At 36.8% G+C, this 21,834-nt stretch overlaps 1 protein-coding gene across 1 annotated transcript in view; it reads left to right on the plus strand.

Annotated features, from left to right (window-relative positions):
• The window catches only part of RMND5A (required for meiotic nuclear division 5 homolog A (S. cerevisiae)), a 65,208-nt gene that overhangs the window by 19,244 nt on the left and 24,130 nt on the right, over nucleotides 1-21,834 (plus strand). Inside the window, exons 2-3 of the mRNA XM_004691612.2 lie at nucleotides 6,056-6,198; nucleotides 21,134-21,268. Of these exons, the coding sequence (XP_004691669.1) occupies nucleotides 6,056-6,198; nucleotides 21,134-21,268 (278 nt within the window). The remainder of the gene's footprint in view (nucleotides 1-6,055; nucleotides 6,199-21,133; nucleotides 21,269-21,834) is intronic.

Raw genomic sequence — 21,834 nt, forward strand, 5'->3', positions numbered from 1 at the left:
AAGTCACTGTAAGTGATAAGCACTGCTTCAGAACTATTTCTTTCATGCTTATTTGTGTGGTCTCAGTCCAGGGGATTTATTGCATTGAAAAATTCAGTTGGCACAGGACTTCTGGGTAAAACGTGGCCACCACAGTGACCCAGCTGGATTACAGCATTCACCTTTAGATCTAGTGTAGATACGGTGAAGAAGGCTGCCATAGTAATTCCCCAGTTTTACTTCTAGGAATAGAATCCAATTAGATTTCTTTTACAGAAAGGTTCTCCTAGAAGCCGGTTTTGTTTTCAGACAGAGAAATATAAAAAGAACATTAGAACTATCCCTTCAGGTCTTAGAAGCATGGTCTCAGTCAGTTTAGTTATTATAGTGATTTTCAAACCTGTTTTTCCTTTGGCTGCCTTCCATTGAATCCATTTGAAAATGTGTTAGTGCAATCTTTCTCTCTAAACAGGGCTTTCCCAGGGTTCTCTTTCAGATTATTCCATTATACTTGTGCTTCCAAATATCTTGTAGAAATTATTTTTCCTTGGGGTACATTGAGAATTCTCAATGTTAATTAATTGACTTGCATAATACCATTATCTATCATTTCTAAATTTGAAAACCAAGAAGTAGAGAGACTTGCAGATAGTAAAAGAAGAGGAAACAGTAGCATCAAACTTCAGATATCTGAGTTGTGAAGTTGTAAGATTTGAACATATCAGTCTTTTTAAGATTAGGGCTTGGAAGTTCAGTTAAATTACAATACCCCTCTTCTGCTTGGTGTTTGCTTTTTTGTTCTTTAACCTTTATTTGGTTGTCTACTAATTGTAGAAGCAGACATATACGTATGGATAGGAATGATGGCTTGAAATACAGTTTATATATTTTACTGAGATATAATTATTTTAATTAAGATATAGTTTATATACACTCTTTAAGTATACAATTCACTAGGTTTTATTATGTCCAGAGTTATGCAGCCATGACATTACCTAATTTTCATCACTCTCAAAAGAAACCTTTTACTTATTAACAGTCATCCATTCCACACTTATTCTAGCCCCTTTCGTATTTTGGACATTTCACATATTGGATAAATAGAATCACACATACAAATGTTACCAAGGTTCTTCCATGTTAGAACATGAATCAATGTGCATCATGGTTTTTATGGCTGAATAAGATTCCACCACACAGTATGCCACATTTTGTTCATCTGTTTATTATTTGGACTTTTGAATTGTTTCCACATTTTGATTATTATGAATAATGCTTCTATGACTATTAAGTACAAGTTTGTATGTAGGAAAGGTTTTCATTTCTGTTGGAGAGGTACCCTGGGTCGTACAGTAACTGTTAAGTTTCTGATGTACTGTTAAGCTATTTTCTGCACAATTTTACATTTCACCAGCAATATATGTAGATTGTAAATTCTTCCATCCTTGATATCCCTCTTTTTCATTATACCTAGCTTAGTAGGCATGAGGTAGTTTCTCATCAGTTTTGTATTTCCTTATTAACTAATGTTAATATGCTTCATCAGTTTTGTATTTCCTAATTAACTAATGTTTCCTATGCTTATTAATTATTTATATCTTTGGAAAATGTCTATTCAAATCCTCTGCTTGTTTTTGAGTTATTTGTCTTGTTATCATTGAGTTATGAGTGTTTTTTTTTTTTAAAATATATTCTGGACATGAGATACTTACCTGGATTATTATTTAGTAACAGGGAGAGTATTTTCTATTCTGTGGATAGAATGTAGACATGTACTGGCCTTTTCACTATATTGGTAGAGTTTGAAACCCAAAAATTTTAGCTTTACTGAAGTCCAATTTAATTGCTAATACTTTTGATACATGTTAAAAAAAAAACTATTGCCTGATGCATGGTGAAGAAGATAACTATTTTCCTCTAAAACTTAACAGTTTAGGCTCTGTATAGGTCATTCCACTTTCAGTTAACTTTTGTATGTAGCATCTTTTTTTTTTTTTTGAATGTGGATATCTAATTATCTCAGCACTGTTTGTTGGCTATGGTTTTCTTTTTAACTGTTTTCCCCTTGTTTTATTTACCACTATTTAAATCTTTCATATTGCCTGCTAATGTGCAAGGCATAAGATTGTGGAGTTTACAGTAAAACCATTTTTTTCCCTTTAAGACTAATGAAGATGCATGTACATGAAATTGTTAAATACAGAACCAGAAAAATGAAGAAGAGGACAGAATTCATTAGGAATTGAGAAAACTTAAGTCTCTGGAAGCAGTAGACTTACAACAGGAGTTGGAAGTAAGATTTAAGTATAGAAAGACCAGAAATGACCAGTGCAGAGCTACTTAGTTAGGTTCTTTTGACCTAAAGTATGTATGGAACATCTTTTAGACTGATTTTGAAAATTTCTTGAATATCATGTCTTTTCTTACCCTAATTATATTAGAGGTTGGAAGCACTTGACATGTCCTTTGCGACACACCTGTTACATATTCCATTCAGTTGTGTTTAGAGGTTAGGCAATACCTATTTTTACCTCCGCATATTGGACAGTGCACCTTCTGGACACACCCTTGTTTGTCTTTCTTGTAATTTCTCTCAGTGGTTATTAATGAACAATACTCACTGTATTCTCTCTTCACAATCTCTGCCACCTTTTAGTACTCTAGTAGCCTTTTATAGTCTCCTTTTCTAGTTTCTTGTCATCTTGGTCTCATAAATTTGGAGTTCTCAGGACTCTCCATTTACGACTTCTTTGTGACTGCATCGCTCTTGGCGACTTCGTTTAGTCTCATGGCTTTACATATCGTTGTGCTGCCAGTGACTCACATATTTGTATCTTCAGCCCTGCTCTTGCTTTTGAACTTCAGGTTAATATATCTGAATGTTTCCTCTATATGTGTTTTAGGGTGATTACTTGGCATCTCAAATTTAACTACACAACAGAGCTCTTTCTCTTTCTCTTTCTCTTTTTCTGCCCTTACACTTGCTCAGCCTTTAGTGTTAGTCATCTTAATTGAAGACAGCGTCTTCTTTCTAATTAGCTTAGACTAAGGAGCCTTGCAGTCATATGGAGTTCTTTTTGCCCACTTTTAATCAATTGGGAAACCCTATTACTTTCGCTTCAGAATATATTTAGAATCTGACCACTTGCATCACCTCCACATCTGGGTTAGCCAGTCATCTTGAGGCATGGTGACCTGCGATAAGCAGCCTGGGGGGATTCTTAGTAATAACCATTTGCTCAGTTCCTGGTTTGCAACTTCGTTCTGGTATGAATCTTGCTTCATGTTACCACCATGAGGCAGATTGGGCTGGGGGGGGAGGTGGTGGGGTCCTGGACTACTGACCCTTTCTTCCTTGGTATGCAACTATACAGCTTACCTCTTGAAATGCACCCATGTAATATCTGACTATGTGCAGCTGCCAGTGCAAACCCACATGGAACCTTGTAGAAATAGAAAGTGTATATAAATAAGCCCCTGACTTCCTACAAATGGGCTCAGCCTTTGGATGCAAATCTGCCAAGTCAGCACTGGTGCAGTAAACCTGCTTCTTGTTAGCCCTGGTGTCTAATTTCCTTTGTGCCATATAACAGTCTCATCTAGATTGCTGCCATAACTTACTCCTTTGGCTCCTGTTTCTGTTGTACTGCTGTCATCAGCCAGAGTGACCATCTTACAATTTTATGTCAGTTATGTAGTACTTGCTCTGCCCCCAGTCTTCTGTTTATTTTTGAAATCACTTTCATTCAAAGTAAAGCCAGTTATGCCAGAAATGCCTTACAAGATTATGGCTACCCTTATCTTCTGGGTATCCTTTCCTACTATTTGCCTTTTGCCAGAAATCTGTTTCAGTCCCAGTTGCCTCTGTTATTCCTTGAAGAGTCTACATATATTTCTGCATTAAGGCTTTTGTCCCCTCTGCCTAGAATGCTTATCTTTGTAGGGAAGAAAAATTTTCATTTATATCTGTGCATTCTGGACTGGAGCCACTGTAATAAAAGAAAGATTAATAAGAAAATAATTTTATAATTATGTATACTTCATGCATATGCAGCAGAGAAAAATGAATAAGTCAAAAAGGTGGCTTAGAATTCAGGTTTAAATACCATCTTCAACTAAAGACAAAGGAAAGGTATGGGGAGACCAGTTATAGGGGGTTACCAGGAAAAGCACAGTGAACAAGATTAAGGTCTAGATGATCTTTCATTCCTTCTCTTTTGATCAAAGATCATCGTTTCTTGTCTTTCTGATGAAGAGAAGACACACCCCTGAGGTTAATTCCCACACTTGTTTTAAGTCTTTGCTCCAGTGAAACTTTCTCAGTGAGACCAACTCATATGCCCCCTAAGATTTCAGCGGCTCAGCTCAGTACTCTCTGCCTCTTTTAGTCTGCCTAGTCCGGACCCCTGCACATACCCTCTTTTGTTTTACTTACCTCTTTGGCTTTTTTTATGTCTTACTTGTCTTATTTACCAGAAAATAAGTTTCAATGCAGGGGTTTTTGGTATTTTGTGTCACTGTTTATACCTACCACATAATGAGTGCTCAACAGATACTTTCTGAATGAATTGGCATACCAGGGCTCTGTATTTTGGTCTTATTTTTGTTCACATTCTTGCATGGCATTCCTGTCCTCTTGAATTAGAAATTCAAGGTCTTTATCTACTTTGTTTTACGAGGCTTCCAGGTGATTCTTATAAATTAAACTTTGTAAAAAATGCTGTGGAGTAGGGAGTAGGCTTTCAGAAGCGAGGCCTTGTTGCATAGAATGGGAATATGTAGATACATGAGGTAATGGTACATATCACTGAGCTAGTTTACCTTTCTCCCGCACCTCCCGCAGAAGTAGGACAGGAAAAGGTATAAATCATAGTAACTCAGTTGATTTATCATGTACGTTAAGAGTCTCGAGGACCATGTTTAGTTTCTGTCATCACTAGGAATGTGCATGACTCAGAATATCATCGTACCTGTGGCTGACACATGTATTATAGCAAAGGATACAGGAAAAATCAGTCAAGGGAAGATGCATAGGACTTCAGTAGAACCCAGAAGAGAGCTTTGAGAACCCTTTCCCAGTTTATGCACACAGGACACATCACAGTGTGACGCGTGCAAAGGGTTGTCTACCAGGGAAGCTCCTTAGAGACTTAGTATTCAGGGTGTTTATCAAGGACCTATCATATAGGTACCTTCGTCGCAGCCCATACCAAAACTCTAGACTCCCAGAAACAAAGTGGCACTTAGTGCAAACCATCCTTACAATTAAGAGTGGCGAGAACCTTCCTAAAATCCAATTTTCCAGATAGCCTTCTAAGCTTATAAGGCTAGCCTTATAAGCAAAGCTAGGGATAGCAGTCTTGGACTTGGTGTCCAACGCAGTTTGTTTTCTTTTACTTCTTTATATAAAATACAAAGCTTTTTTCTCTTTAGGAAATCAAGTAAAATAAAAATATTTTGAGAATGATGAACAGTTTGTATATTTTGAGAATGGATTGAATAAGTGAGCTTTGTCATTTTGACATTTAAAAATATATGTATATTATATATATGGCAGCATTATTCATATTCTGTGCTGATTTTAATAACTACAAAAATGGTTTATTTCATAGTAAGTTTTTTTTAAAAGATTTATTTATGCATAAAGAACTGGGGCACAGATCAGAGGTACAGGAGCAATGAGAGGCTTCACCGGAGACAGAGTGGGGAGCAGAACAGGCAGATTGACAAAGTATACTGCTCAGGGGAGCAGTGGGTGGGTCAGGAGAGGTCTGCTGTGCCATGTGGATCACCTCCTGGGCCGGGTATCAAACTTGACTGAAGCAGCTGTGGCCAGCTTGTCCTAACCCATTGCCCCACCAGGGAGTGCCCCATAGTAAGATTTTATTTTTAGAAATAGAAAAATAAGATGACTTTCTTAGTATTCACTTGAAATAATTTCTTACATATATGACCATTGACTTCAAAGTGGACACTGATTTTTCTTTGCTTTTCTTTCATCTTTTCATGTTAAAGGACCTAACTGCCATTTTTGAGGTTGCTTTGGTAAGTAATCAATCTCTCTTTTTTTTAATAGGCCAAGATGCTGAATTATCAGGGACACTATCACTTGTTTTGACACAGTGTTGTAAAAGAATAAAGGATACTGTTCAGAAATTGGCTTCAGACCACAAAGACATCCACAGCAGCGTTTCTCGGGTTGGAAAAGCCATTGATAAGGTACGGTGTTGAAGGAAGTACTTAGTTTTTCTTTTCTTTTTTTTCTTTAAAGATATATTTATTTTTATGCTTACAGAACTGGCCAGAGGTTAGGTGGGTGAGAGGATTCACCAGAGATAGAGTGGGGATTAGAACAGGCAGATGTACTGAAATACACTGCTGAGAGTAGCAGCGGGCTGGCCAGGAGAGGTCTGCCACACCATGTGGGTCATCTTCCTGGTGGGGGATCAAACTCATGCAGCAGTGGCTTCAGAGAGTTTCATAATATGGTGCTTTAACCCATTGAGCCACCAGGAAGTACTTGGTTTTTTTAAGCAGCATCCTTCCTACCTTGGTAATAAGGTAGCGTTCTCAAATTATTTATTTGTGCATACAGAACTGGGGTACAGACCAGAGGCTCAGGGGCGGTGAGAGGCTTCACCAGAGACAGAGTGGGGAACAGAACAGGCAGATTGACGAAGTACACTGCTGAGGGGAGCAGTGGGCAGGTCAGGAGAGGTCTGCTACGCCATGTGGTCACCTCCGGGGCAGGCAGGAATCGAACTCATGCAGAAGTGGTTTTAGATTCTCAGTGCTGTGCTTTAACCTGCTGCGCCACCACATTTAATAGTTTTTGCAAATCTGGTTTTACTATGTTATTCTTAACATTTTCTGTTGCAATTGTTTTAAAAACCAACAAAACAAAAAAGTCCCAAATGCCTATATTTAGAGCCTTGCTTTTCATCTTTTTGCTTATATCCTAAGGTCATATTGAATTTCCAAAGAAATTTTAATCTACTTGGAGGGAATTTGTTTACAGAAGTAACTTCTGCCTCCTGAGTATTTGTATATACAGAATAGCAGTACAGGCAGAGGTGCAGAGGCCATGAGAGGATTTACCAGGTTTAGAGTAGGGAGCAGAATGGACAGATCGATAAAGTACACTGCTGAGGGGAGCGGTGGGCGGTTCAGGAGAGGTCTGCCACACATATGGGTCATCCCCTGGCCAGGGATTGAACTTGTGCTGCAGTGGCTGTGATAGCTTCATAGTGCTGTGCACCACTAAGGAGAACCCAGATCATCTGTTTTCTTCCTGTGGACACACGTTAATTTTCTCTAGTGTTGCTTTCTATGTTAGTGGGTTTATTCCTATTGGTAAGGCAAACCACTTTTATTGGGGATTTTTCTTTTGGCATCTCTTGAATAAGCAATTTTTGCCTTAGTGTTTTACTTATAAGCAGTTTTTAGCACTGAACCAATTTTGCCTTTGGAGTTCATTGTCCTGTTGGGATCTTAAGAGCAGTAGACTAAGGTTACTGGGTGATATTCCTGACTAGTTCAGCCATTGGGCACTTTATGACTGGTAATGGACATTTCTGTTCACAAATTGTAAACTTGTAGGAGGGTAGAAAGAACTTTTGGGGAGAACTCTTTGTAGCAAGGTACCTCCTAGCCATTTTTTGAGTGGTTCTTCTGTATGCACAAGAGTGATAGCTGGAATATAGATAAAAATTTATGGAATCCAGAATGGCTCCATCTGTTTGGCCCAACTAATAGAAATTATTCTACAGAGCAGGAGTATTGAAAGACTAACTAGACTTGATGTTGCCAAGTCAAACGTATATGCTCCCATGGAGGTACTGTTGCGGTGGTTGGTGCAGTCTGATGAAATTGTATGCCAGGGCCTTTGGGTATTGCTGGGTAGTTGCGGCTTACAGAAGAACTGTTAGTGACCTTTCAGAGAGTTCTCACTCTTACCATAGTGCTTAGGGTTTCAGCTCAGTAAATGAGGTCAGAGAAGTATTGTTGGCAGCTGCAGTTCCATTTTTGGATCAGTGATAGCAGTTGCCAGCAAAGTCTGGGAAGATAGTGAGTACTCTCTGAAATAGTTCTGAGATTATTAGGCCTGTTTGAGAACTCCAGTGGAGTTACTACAGCTTTGAAAGTGGCTTTGGCATTGGATCGTTTGGAGAACCTGGCATTATGAGTCCTCATTTGGTACTGGATGTGATTATTGGACTGGAATAGCTTGAGAACTACTACAGTGGTAACAGGGCACTTTAGGTAGCCTTAAAGCTTTTACTTTATATAGTCTTAAAACTGTTGGTGACATCTCTTGAATAAGCTGTTTTTGACTCAGTCCTTTAATTATTAGCAGTAACCATTTTTTAGCACTGAATCACTTAGCTTTTCTAAGGTGAGGTAACTCCTGGTATATTTAGGAAACTTAAGATTTTGGTGGCTGATCATGACCAACGCATCCTAGTGATTCCCATGGTTCAAACCTGAGAAGGTTGCCAGAGGCTGCTTGTTGACCAGAAGGTGCTGCAGAATGAGATGAATTCAAACCTTCAAAGCAGCCAATCAGAAAGTATCAAAAAGAGATCTAAGATTTTAGAACTAGGTGGTGATGACCTCAATAACCATCCCTCTTGTGAACTACTGGGCAGCAAGATCTGGACTATTTGGGCAAAGAATTCATCTGCTTTGCCTTCTAGAATTGTTAGGGTGACCATAAATCCTTATTTGCTGGTTTTTCTATGTTGGCCTATCATATTTCTCATCAGAATCTTTTTTTACTTTTGTCTCCCTATCTAATGGTGGCTTGTCAACTTTCTGATCTAGCAAGTCTTAACAAATATTCATAGGGTTGTCAAATATTTGGATAATTTTTGAGACAAAGCATTTAAATATATTTGGTAACAGAAATGAAGACATCTTTTTGAGAATGGCTATCAAGTGAACACATTTATAGTGTGTAGTCTATTGTTTGACATTTTTGGTAGGGATGTATTTGAACTGACTGTTCCTAACTATGTATTTTAATTTACTTACTATTTTGGGAGCATTTCTTTCATATACTTGGAAGTTACAAGGGCTTTAAAATAAATATTTTAAACAATTTTACGTTTTTGTGAAAATAGTTAAGGCTTTAGGTGACCAGGTTTCTAGATTCTTCTGATCCATCATATGAAACTACATTATTAAATTGATACTGATAAGTATTTGTTGAATAATAGTCCAAGATCACACAAAAAAGCTGGGGTGTCAGCCTAGTTCTGTAACATCTTTCACTGTAATCTGTTCCAGTTATTTTGGCATCATCCTTGCCTTAGCTGTAGAGGAGGCTGTTAACTCTCTAAAACTACTTAGACATTGTTATCAGCTTCTCCCCTACTTGAGGAATTCTGTGTAGGCTGTTGTTGCATAGACTCCATTGACTTGTAAAGTCCTTCCTCTCTTTCACTTTGGACCTGGAAAATTTGTACAAGCTTCTAGCCAGCTTCTTATAAAGACTGGGTAGAGTCATACTCATGAGTTGATGGTGAACAAACAGGATGAAACTGAAGCGCTTGTGACACAAGCCATTAAGTACCACAACAAACAGACTTAACTAATGAGTTGGAATGCTGTCCAGCAGCCTGTGAGCACCACATTATGGGCATATGTCCCCACCTTGTCAACCAAAGAAGCCAATGACTTTTTTATAGAGTGGGGTGGTTTTGAGTGAGAAATTTTAACATTTTTGACATACTAACGATTTTTCCCTTTCATGTTTTAATGCTGCTTATGTTGTAAAGTTCTATAATCATCACTTTGCTAGAAAACATAAGCAGAAAAGGTTTGTATATTAGCCAGCACACTTTCTGGCTTTTAATTACTATGAACATAAAACATTTTTGGAGATTTCTGCTTTAATTGATTATTTTCAGATGTCTAAAGTATGACCAATTCTTTAAAAAACAACCATTTGGTTCTGACAGTTTTTAATTAAAAGCAAATGTTTGGGCTATGTTAAATTTCCTCCCCATGTTTAAAAAAATGTAAAATTCTCTCCCATTTAGGGCATTTTATTCAATGTTTTTAAAAAAGTTTAAAAAGTTTCAGTTTTTCTAAGTAAGAAAAGTCAATAAAATTGATTGCTGCTTTAGAAATAAATGGAATAGAAGTTAGGAAAACAATCCAAAAAAAATCAATGAAACCAGACTCACAAAGAAAAAAAGGAGAAAGCACAAATAAACAGGATCATAAATTAAAGGAGAAATCACAAAATACATAGCAGAAATCAAAAGAATAATCAGAGGACTACTGTGAACAGTTATATGCAAACAAGTTCAGCAATCTAGAAGAGATGGACAAATTCCTACAACTCTACAATCATCCAAAGCTAGATAAAGAAGAAATAAAACAACTAAACAGACTAATTACAAGCAGTGAAATTGAAACAGTAATTGAAACCCTCCCATAGAATAAAAGCCCAGGACCAGATGGATTTACAAATGAATTTTACCTAACATTCAGAAATGAACTAGTGCTTATTCTGCACAAACTTACTCAAAAAACCAGGAAAGAAGAAAAACTATCAAATACTTTTTATGAAGTCAACATCATATTAATACCAAAACCTAATAAAGAAACACAAAAAAAGAAAACTTCAGACCAATACCCTTAATGAACACTGATGCAAAAATCCTCAATAAAATCTTAGCAAACAGAATCTGATAATGCATTAAAAGAATAATATACCACTACCAAGTTGGTTTTATTCCAGGGACACAAGGATGGTTCAACATCCAAAAACTGATTAACATAATCTATCACATCCACTGCCAGAAAAATAAAAACCATATAATCATATCAGTAGATGATATAGAGAGGGCATTTGACAAAGTTCAACACCCATTTTTGTTTAAAGCCCTTGAAATCCTTGGAATAGAAGGAACATACCTCAACATAAAAGCCATATATGACAAACCCACCGCCAATAGTATCCTCAATGGAGAAAAGCTGAAAGCCTTACCATTTAAGATCAGGAACAAGACAAGGATGTTCACTATCACTGCTGCTCTCCAGTATACATAATACTGGAAGTCCTAGCCAGAGCAATAAAACAGGAAAAAGATATACAAGGAATTCAAATAGGTAAAATAGGTAAAGAAGAAGTTAGACTAACTTTATTTGTAGATGATATGATAATTTACAAGGAAAATCCTAAAAACTCCATAGAAAAACGATTCAAAAACAATTAACCAGTTTATTAGGTAGCAGGATATAAATCCAATACACAAAAGTCAGTAGCCTTCCTATACGCAACCAACCAATCAGAAGAAGTGGAAATCATAAAAACCATCCCTTTTACAATTGAAACAAACAAACAAAAAATCAAATACTTGGGAATAAACCTAACGAGAGGTAAAAGATCTTTACAAAGAAAATTATAAAACATTAGTAAAAGAAATACAAGAAGATAAAAAGAAATGGAAAGACATCCTTTGCTTATGGATCAGAAGAATTAACATCATTAAAATGGCCATTCTACCAAAACTGATACACAGATTCAATGCTATTCCAGTAAAAAATCTCAATGACATTCTTCAAAGAAATAGAACAAATATTGATGAGATTTATATGGAACCACAAAAAACCTCGAATAGCCAAAACTCTCCTGACTAAGATGAAAGGGACTCCCACACTTCAAGCTTTACTACAAAGCCATAATAATCAAAACAGCATGGTACTGGAACAAGAATAGACATACAGGCTAGTGGGTTCAAATAGAAAACCCAGATATAAACCCACAGGTTTATGGACAGCTAATCTTTGACAAAAGAGCAAAGAACATGCAATGTAACAAAGAAAGTTTGTTCGAGAAATGGTGCTGGAGGAAATTGGGCTGCTACGTGCAAAAAATTGAAGCTAGATTACTACCTCACACCATGCACAAAAACCAACACAAAATGGATTAAAGGACTAGACATAGGACCCGGAACCATAAAATATCTAGAAGAAAAGGTGGGTGAAACACTATATGACATACACCTCAGTAACATCTTTAAAGATACATCACCCAAAACAAGGATAGTGAAGGAAAAGGATAAATAGATGGGACTACATCAAGTTAAAGAGCTTCTGCACAGCAAGAGAGATACCCTTCTGATTGGGCGATATTTTTTGCACACAATACTAATGACAAAAGACCAATCAAAAAGATATACAAAGAGCCGATTAAACTCAACAAAAATAAAATGAACAGCCCCATCAAAAAATGGGCAGAAGAGCTAAAGAGACACTTCTCCAAAGAGGAAATGCAGTTGGCTATCAGGCATATGAAAAAATGTTCAACATCACTTGTAATAAAGGAAATGCAAATTAAAACCACAATGAAATACATCTCACACTAGTGAGCATGGCACATATTAAAACAACTAGCAACAACAAATGTTGGAGAGAAAGGAGAATTCCTACACTGCTTGTGGGAATGGAAACTGATAGAACCACTATGGAAAGCTGTTTGGAGGTTTCTCAACTTGCTAAGAATGGAGCTTCCATGTGACCCAGCAATCCCACTCCTAGGTAACTATCCAAAGGACACAAAACATTGACTCAAAAGGACACCTGCACCCCCATGTCCTTGCTCTATTTACAGTAGGGAAGATGTGGAATCAAGCCAAATGTCCAAAAATAGATGACTGGATCAAAAAGATGTACATATACACAGTGGAATATTACTCAGCAATCAAAAAGGTAAACACATGCCTTTTGCAGCAACATGGTTGAAGCTGGAAGGGATCATGCTTAGTGGCATAAGCCAGAAAGAAAGAAAAATACCAGATGGATTCACTCATAGCAGGAACATAAGGGGTCAGTAAAAATAAAAAGCAATTGGAATAAAGAAAAAAAGAAAAACAATAACAACTGTAAACCAGAGACAGTTTATGGGGGTGGAAAGGGGAGTAGAATCAAAACTGGGGTAGGGTGGGAAGAGTGCATGGGTCTATGGTGATGGCACACAGGTGAATTAGTGGTAGGAAGTCCATGGGAATTATAACCGAGAGGGAAAAATGCACAAAATGAAGAATGATGTTAAAAAAAAAAAGTTTGTGCTCAGCAATCCCTGCTTCAATCCAAAACATCAGTGTACCTGGCAAAGTCTTCCTGAGCCAATGACTTCTTCAAATAGAGGGATTTTTGTTGAGGTCTACTGTAACACCGTGATGCTCTATATTAGTGTGCTTGATGCGTCTCAAAGTTGTAGCTGAGATGGTAAATATACCAAGAAATACCAAGCTTCCTGAAACAGAAAACAGACCAAATGGAGGGAGAAATTGGCAACTCAATAGTAATAGTTGGGGGCTTTAATTTCTCACTTTTAATAATAGTGCTACTAGGCAGGATAACAAGAAAACGAAGACTTGAGCAAGTTTATACCAAGAAGAGGAATAGCCCTCCACACAACAGTAACAGAACACATGGTTCTCTCGTGTATGTAGGGAACTCTCCAAAATAGGCCACATCCTAGGACATAAAGTAAGCTTTTGAGAACTTGAATGGGACTTAGTTGAATGAAATAAGCGTTTTAAAGTATTTTCCATGCTTAACCAATATATGGACATTCTGAAATATTTTGTATTTATTTACTTTGGTGCACTAGTAGATTGGAATGAAAATATTTGAAATGGTCTAATGAAGCAAAATATAAAACAGTCCTAAAAAAAATTGATTGCTGCTTAGACGTGTGTTTTGTGAGTATGTGTAAGAGAGAGATTGTTAAAGTAAATATTTCTTAAGATTTTCAAGTATCTAAGATTTACTCTGGGGTGGGTGAAAATGAAATATTTAGTCCATGTCCTTTAGAAAATTATGGTCTAGTTTTGCCATGTAGAGTGCATTTTGTACACAAAATTGTCTGGAAAGATTCTGGAGCCACTTAAAAGTTTTCTGGCACAGACTATGCTTCCATAAAATAAAGGGAAGAGCATTATACTTTTGATTGATATAATGTTTGTGTTATCTTGAATTTTACTTAGAAAAATGAGTAACATGAAGAGCAGCAGTAAAAAGATAGTACCTGTCACTTATTGAATGTGGCTTTATATACATTTATATCACATGTTGCAGGCACATTATTACCATTTTACAGCTGAGAAGACTAAGACTCAAAGATATATTAAGTTAAATGCCCTAGTTATACAACTTGGAAGTGGTGAATCAAGGTTAGGAAAAAGATCTTACTCAAGAGTCTGTTCTTTTAAAATTCAGGGCTAGGAAAACAGTAAGGTGGCTATGGGGCTGGTAATGTTTCCCGAAAAGGATGGTTATAAAACCACATTGTCTAAACTGACCTCAAAGCCACCAGATGGAACATCTTAATGGTGAGGCAAAATGTGGCTATTAAACAGTGAGTGGATTAATGCTATACAAACTGAAACAGAGAATGTTTTCAGTGTTCTGGGTAGCAGCTCTAGAAATGCCTGTTTCGTAGTTATGGCTGGGGTGTGACAGGTGAAAAGATACCAGTGGGGAATGTGTCTTGGGAAGAAAAAGAGTGAAGTTCTGAAATATGGACAAATATTAGATCTAGTTTTGGGTGGAATTTTTTAAATTACTAGCAAAGTCATGAAAAAACAGTGACAGAAGCCAATGATATATTCCCTAAGAATACAATAAAGCATATCAAGCTAACATACCCCTCTTCCCTGAGTTACTCAGTTAGTAATTCAAGAAAGTGCTGTAGATAGTATGTCTAAATTTTTGTGAGACATTTCATGAAATTCATGTGTCTTTGTGGTCGAAGATGAAAGTTGTTCCTTTTAAAATTATTTGGTTTAAATAGGAGCAGCTATATTTTCAGTACCATGTTTATTTGGGCCACAGTGCATGGTCTGAGGATAGCCACAGAATATCCTCAGGCTTCACCACAGTTATTTTCCCCAGAGTGGGGACCTCAAAGGAGAAAGGATCTTTCTCTTTGGAGCATGTGTGGAAAGATGTGCTGGGAATAGCTGAGTTTGGGAATGCTTTGTAGCCATATGACTAGATCTGTTGTGGGACATAAAACCCAAAATAAGAGACAGGGAAGAGACACCTCTTGAGGACCAGGTATCCTCCTGCCTATCCTTGGCATTTTCCCCCCACTCCCTTTTTAATCCAGCTTGTGTGGCTAAAAAGATAGTTCTGTTTATAAGAATGAAGTGTTCCAACTTCTAAGCAACTAGATATTCTCTGGGTCAATTCACTTATATTGGGCTTCAATTTCTGTGGAAACAATACTGATTTTGCCCTTTCAGTCTGAAAATCATTCTCAAAAGAGAAGCTGAGTTAAATTCTGCTTTCTCTACCCTCTTTCACATTACATCATTAGCTCTAAGCTATGAACCTTTACTCATACGCATATGCATTAAGCAGAATGAAACTATACTATTTAGTTAGTGACGGTAACTATTTGTAGAATTACAGTCCAGTCCACAGAGGAAAACCTGGATCTTTGCAGTCAGCTTTCATATTTGGATGTAGAATCAGATTCCCACTTATTTGGCTTTGCAGTTGTGCAGACCTACTTTTGCCTAAGACTAGAAGGTGAAAATAACTTGTTTGGTCTAATAACATTCTGAATCATATTGGATATCCCCTAAGTTGAGATAACTGAGGCTGTATTATATTCAAGTGAATTTAAATGAATGAATCTTTTATTAATGTACCTATTAATATGGCGTTGTATTTTATTTTTTTCCTAAAATTATTCTTTTAAATGTGGAAGATCTTAAATGTAGGTGAATTTTTGGCAAGATGTCTCAGTTAACTATTATGTATTAAATACTTACTTGAGATAGGTCTTGGTAGGTACTTTCATGTACCTTACTTAACTTTACCCTTATTTTGTAAGGTAGGAATTATTGTTCCCAGCCAGCAAAGCTAAGTCTTTGATAAATAACCAGCCTGATATGACAGAACTATAGCAAATGAAGGAGGTAGGATTAAAACCCCAGATTTAAAGATTTTAGAGGCTTCTTTCTCAACTGAATTCTCTGAGAGAATTAATCCCTAGTGCCCTGTGTATGAATGGAGGTATGACTCTCCTTTACATCTAGAATGGTAAGAGATAATATGACATCTTTGGGAGAGTTAAAAGTCACTCAGCTTTCTATAATCTATGTTAAAGTGAGGAAGCAAAGGGGTAAGTGGATTGACCAGAGCAGTAAGGTATATAAAATAATTGTGAGGGATAAGGATTACAACTGTGACAGCTGCTTAGATTATGGAGTATTTTAAGGCTCTTAAAAGCAAAGCAGAGTCATTTGGCATGTCTCTGATCATACCATGTTACTCCTCTTTATTTATAAAATTAGAACTTACTCATGTGGCTTGGTCTTTTTTATGACTCTCCATGATCTGGCATTACATACTTTCATCCTTAACTGTGAAAAGCAAAGGAGAGGTACAAATAGCATACAAAGAATGAAATTTCTGAAAATGTATGCAACTGCATACAAATGCTGATTATGCAGACTACTAAATTTCTCATCCCATCATTTGCAGATCACTGCTAATCTGATATGTGCCTAAATATGCTTTATTTCATCATTGAACTTGTGCCCCGTTACCAGCTTTACTAGATTTGCTAAATTTCACTAGATGTGTAAATTTACAGTCCTACCAAATATATATGATAGCAGGTCCTGTTTAAGTCTCATTTGTACTTGGGAATTGATAATGTAATTATCAGTTCATACTTTAATTTTTTTTAATTAGCAAAAGGATGTGAAATAATGTCTAATTGTATTTGCATTTTCTTCATTGTCTTTCAGCATTTATTCAAATATTTGACCATTGGCTTTCTCCCTTTTGTGATACCTTGCTTATCTTTTATCTGTTTTTTACTATTAGGTTGTTGATTACCCACTGGTAGGGTTTTTTTTTTTAAACTCTTGGGTGTTACTTTTCTGTAGGTTATGAAAAAGTGGGTATCTTTTCCCAGAATGGGTAAAACCAGAACCAGGGTCATATTCTCTCTTAAGAAGTTTTGGTAGCAGATAGTTCAACTGCTGAACCAGAATAACTGGATCCTTAGAAGGGAAATGTAGCCCTGGAAAGTGCCGAAGTAGCACCTTGTCAGGTTTATACATCAAGTTTTCTTCCAAAGTAGACGAGAAGTTTTAAAAAAATTTAACATTATCAAAGTTATTTACTCCTCCTCTAACTTACCTTGCAGATTTAAAAACTTCTTAACTCATCAAAAATGTGAATAACACTTAAAGTATTTGAGGTGGTGTGCTAGTCAGTGTGTCCTGGATTTTTTTTCCCAAGCCATAACATCGTCCTTTAAACAGTCCATTAAATGTGAGTTTTGCTTGTGATTCTTATTTGAATCTTGCCTTCGTATTTAAGAAATTTTCTCCAGTCTTTTTCTCTTTAAAAATATGAAAGGAAAAACTGTAGTAAGACAGAAATGCTAATAATAGATATTTCTCTTCATTAGCCACTTCTTCACGAGTTTACAGTGCTGCTGATTTCCTGGGCAGCAAGCAAACGGTCACCTAGCAACAGAGCTGGGACTGATCCTAGCTCTGATGCAACAGGACCAACCTGCAATTATAACAAAAGGAGTTCTGATACTATATTACATTTCTTTAGCCTCCTTTTTACAATTTTAGCTTTAATTTTACCATATGTGAGCAGAAAATAAGCTGTGAAAGAAATTTACTTTTGCTTCAGTGGTTTAAACTGGAAAATCAGAATGGTAGAAAGGAGCTCAGAAAAGTCACCTTTTACAGTGCTTATTCATGTTAATTGTGTTTTCCAAAACTAGCAAGTAAGTTATAGAACGTATTTATAATTTACTTATTTATAACTTATCTATAACTTACTCATTTATAACTTTATAAGTTATAGAACTTATTTATTTATAGTAGAGATATCTTGAATGTTAGAGGTCAGTTTTTCATTAGTAGTAACTATGGACCTATGGAAATAAATATACATGAAGTGCATTAATGTAGTATTTATTTTAAATATCAGACTGGTATGTTTTTTGTTTTTTTTTTAAAGATTTATTTATTTACTAATACAGAACCGGGGTACTGGTCAGAGCTGCGGAAGGTGAGAGGATTCACCAGAGACAGAGTGGGGAGCAGAACAGGCAGATCGACGAAGTACACTGCTGAGGGGAGCAGCGGGCAGGTCAGGAGAGGTCTGCCACGCCACATGCAGAAGTGGCTTAAGCTTCTTAGTGCTGTGCTTTAACCTGCTGCGCCACCAGGGAGGGACCTGGACTGGTATGTCTTAAAGTCAGAAATTTACTTTTTGTATGTAACTAAGGAAAGATTTTAAGGAATTCTTTTGTTTGATCTGCACAGTCATTGTTTAGTGGATTTAGTAAAATTCTGACTTTATACTGCCCTGTAGAATTTTCTGTTTTAACATGGTTTGTGTTTTGAGTTGACCAGCTTTTCTTCCAAAGTTACTTAATTTCTTTCCTGTAAAACCAATACCTGATAATTTGGCTAGGGATTGATGGGACTGAGAGATAATCATTAAATGAATATGCTGAAATCTGAAGGTTCTATTTGGATACAATGAGGTTGATAAATCAAGAAGGAACCTTAATTAATCTCAGTAATTTTTGTCTGTAGGTACACTTAGACATTTAAAGAGTTATAGGAGATGCTTGAGTTTGTAATAAAGTCATTCATCTTCAGATACCCTTTTTTTTTTTTTTAATTTGAATTACTGTTTGAGTTTGTAAAATGTGGGAGACGTCAGTCACTTTCTGGCCCTCGACTTTAGTCCAGAAGTACCACTATCTCCACCTTGAATGTTCCGATTGTCATAGGCAACATAAAGATGTAGTTAGCTTAAATGTATGATAGGCTGTCACAAAACACCTCTCAGCAGGCAGAAACTGATGAGGAAATTACCAGCAGCTAGGAAATTAGAGAACCTTATCCAAGGAATTGTCACTCTTCCTTTAGTGCTAGGAACAGTCCATTCAGTATACACTTGAAAACAGAGAAAGAACCCTTACTCTGTGGTATTTAAGAAAACAGGGAACCCAGCGCTATGGCTCATCACACTGAGTAAGTCTGGAAACAGATTCTTCCTAGATCCTCAAGTGAGATGACGCTTGATCACAGCTTTGTGGGACCTGAGCAAAGGAAACACCTGAGCCTTTTTAAACTTTTAGTTAAAAAAAAAACTGAGATAATAAAGCTGTTTTAATTCCCAACAGAAAACTAATATACCTACAGACTGTCTTGAGTTAGAGTTACAAGAAAGTAGAGGAAGACAGTATGTAATTTCTCCTTCATGTCAGGAGACTCCATTCCTGTTCCTCAAGCCAGGAGTGAAGAACTTTGCCCAGAAGTCTGGCTCTGGCCTAGGTGGCCACTTTTGGGTTTGGGATGTACTATATTCAGGCTTGGAGATTTGAAAGGAGAAAAGTAGCAAACTCACCACCAGTTCTGTCACCTTCCCTAATGCATGTACTACTGTTCACTTTTTAGTGTCCTCAGGTAGCCAGCTGCCCCATTCTGTCCTGGTTTTATAGCTGCATTCATCGGAAAGACAGGATAGAATGTGGTTATTTAAACTTATTCTGAAACTAAACTTCTTTTACTTTAAAGAGAGTCTTTACTCTTTGAGTCGAAAAGTGGCAATCTTTAGTAATAATGTCTGCTGATACTTTAGTGTATTATTTTTCCAGATTTTTTCCCCTAAGAATTTGAGAGTATTTTGTTGTTCTTGTTAAGCGACTATAGGGTAATAGATTGTAGATATTGATTTTCTCCACTTTAGGTGTTACGAATATTTTCCATGTTAATAGATACGGAGTGATGAACTTCCCTTTTTAATTTAGAATGTTCATATTAAAAGAGGAGCAGCTACCAGTTAAATACTGTATTTGCAAAGGCCCTCTTAATAAGCAGATTGGGTAACATAAGCTGACATTTATCTTCTAACAGTTCTGAGAACTAGAAGTTTGAGGTAAAGGTATCAACGGAATTGGTGTCTTCTGAGACTGCTCTCTTTGGCTTCTTATATAGCTCCTTCTCCTCTGTCTTCTCGTTTGTGTTGGCTTCCATGACAAAATACTACAGATTGGGCAGCTTAAACAACAGAAATTAATTTTCTCACAGTTTTAGAAACTAGAATGCCCAAGATCAATATGATGACCAATTCATTGCCTGAGGGCAGATCACCCTGTTGACTGCCTTTTCACTGCATCTGAATAGAGATCTCTGGTGTTTCCCTCTCCTCTGTTAGAGTACCAGCTCTATTAGATTAGGCCCCCACTCATATGACTTCATTTAACCTTTATCACATCCTCACAGACTCTCTGTCCAAATACAGTTACATTGAGGCTTTGGACTTGGGGTAACAGGATGGGAAGGGAATTGGACATTTAGTCTATAACATATGGTCTTCCCTCTGTACCTGTGTTCTAATTCCCTCTTCTTATAAGAATGCCAGTGCTATTAGATTAGGTCCCACAGTAATAACCTGATTTTAACTTAATTATCCAGCGTTACTAGGAGTTATTAGGGCTTCAGCATAGGAATTTTGAAGGATGAAATTTAGCCTGTGATAGGAAGGGACTACTATTTTTTCCACTAAGGATAAGGAAGCTGAGATTCAAAGACTTCAAGTAATTTAGCCATGATCATGCCACAGGTGCGGTAGAGCCAGGACTCCAATCTAATGGCTCCAGAATATGCTCTCTTAACCACCTGGCCATATTCCAGCTCCCAGTTCCCTCCTTGTCTCTGCAGTTATCGGGATATATTGTATATTTAATTCTATGTTGGGCACGTGGGATTTCTCTTTTCACCCTTTTGAGTGCTGCATTAGATTTGCTTTTAGTAGTATTGCTGCACACCTCTGCAAAAACTGCTGTAGTATAATGCCTAGTAATCAGTATATTTACAGAAATCATTACATTTATTTATTTTTCCATAATACCCTGTAAAAATATCTATTTACTCTCCCAGCAGTGGTGAGTCTGGTAAGGTGTAGAAAGGAGCAGAGGAAGTAGTACTTGCTGGTATAGGCTATAGATGATTGGATTTGGGTACAGGTTGGGACCATCTCAGTTAAACAAAGACCACTGTTTCATGGGGTGAAAAATCCTACGAAGTGATGTATCTTCTTCAATTCATGATTCTTTTTCTTTTTTTTCCAGAATTTTGATTCTGATATTAGCAGTGTGGGAATAGATGGCTCTTGGCAGACAGACAGCCAAAGACTTCTCAATGAGGTGATGGTGGAACACTTCTTTCGACAAGGAATGTTGGATGTAGCTGAGGAGCTCTGCCAGGTAACATTGTGCCAACTATGAGAAGCTGAAGCTGAAACAGGGAATTCCTTGGAGTTTTGAGTTTCTGCAAGGCATAGATGATTTTTATTATTTTAATTATCAGGCTAACCTCATTTTACTGGGAAAGCTTTTTAAAAAATTAGGTGAACATTATATTCCTAGCACTTATTCTTTCAATTATTATTTTTTACTCCTGTCCCAGATTTTTGTCCCATATCATAACTAAGGGGTTAGAAATGATACTGCTTTCTGTTTCCTGTTTTCATAAGGAAAGCTAATATAGCAGAGAAGAATAGGACAAAAAGTTTCTTCTGTTCTGGCTCAGCTTATAATTATGCTTATCACATGAATTTTGAGCTAAAATTTACTTCAGGTAAACGGCCTTCTGTCTTGTATTTCTATTAGACATAAGCTTAAGCATCTCAGAACATTTAACACATAGTTCTAATGGTAGCAGTTGCCATGATTGTTTACCACAAATTCTGTCTTTATCCCTCACCACAACCTTGTAAGGTAGAAATCATCACTTCCATTGTGTAAATGATGAATTTGCATTTGGAGAAGTA

The sequence above is a fragment of the Condylura cristata genome, unplaced genomic scaffold (assembly GCF_000260355.1).
Source record: "Condylura cristata isolate star-nosed mole 26May11 unplaced genomic scaffold, ConCri1.0 scaffold00031, whole genome shotgun sequence".
In the NCBI taxonomy this organism is placed as follows: domain Eukaryota; kingdom Metazoa; phylum Chordata; class Mammalia; order Eulipotyphla; family Talpidae; genus Condylura; species Condylura cristata.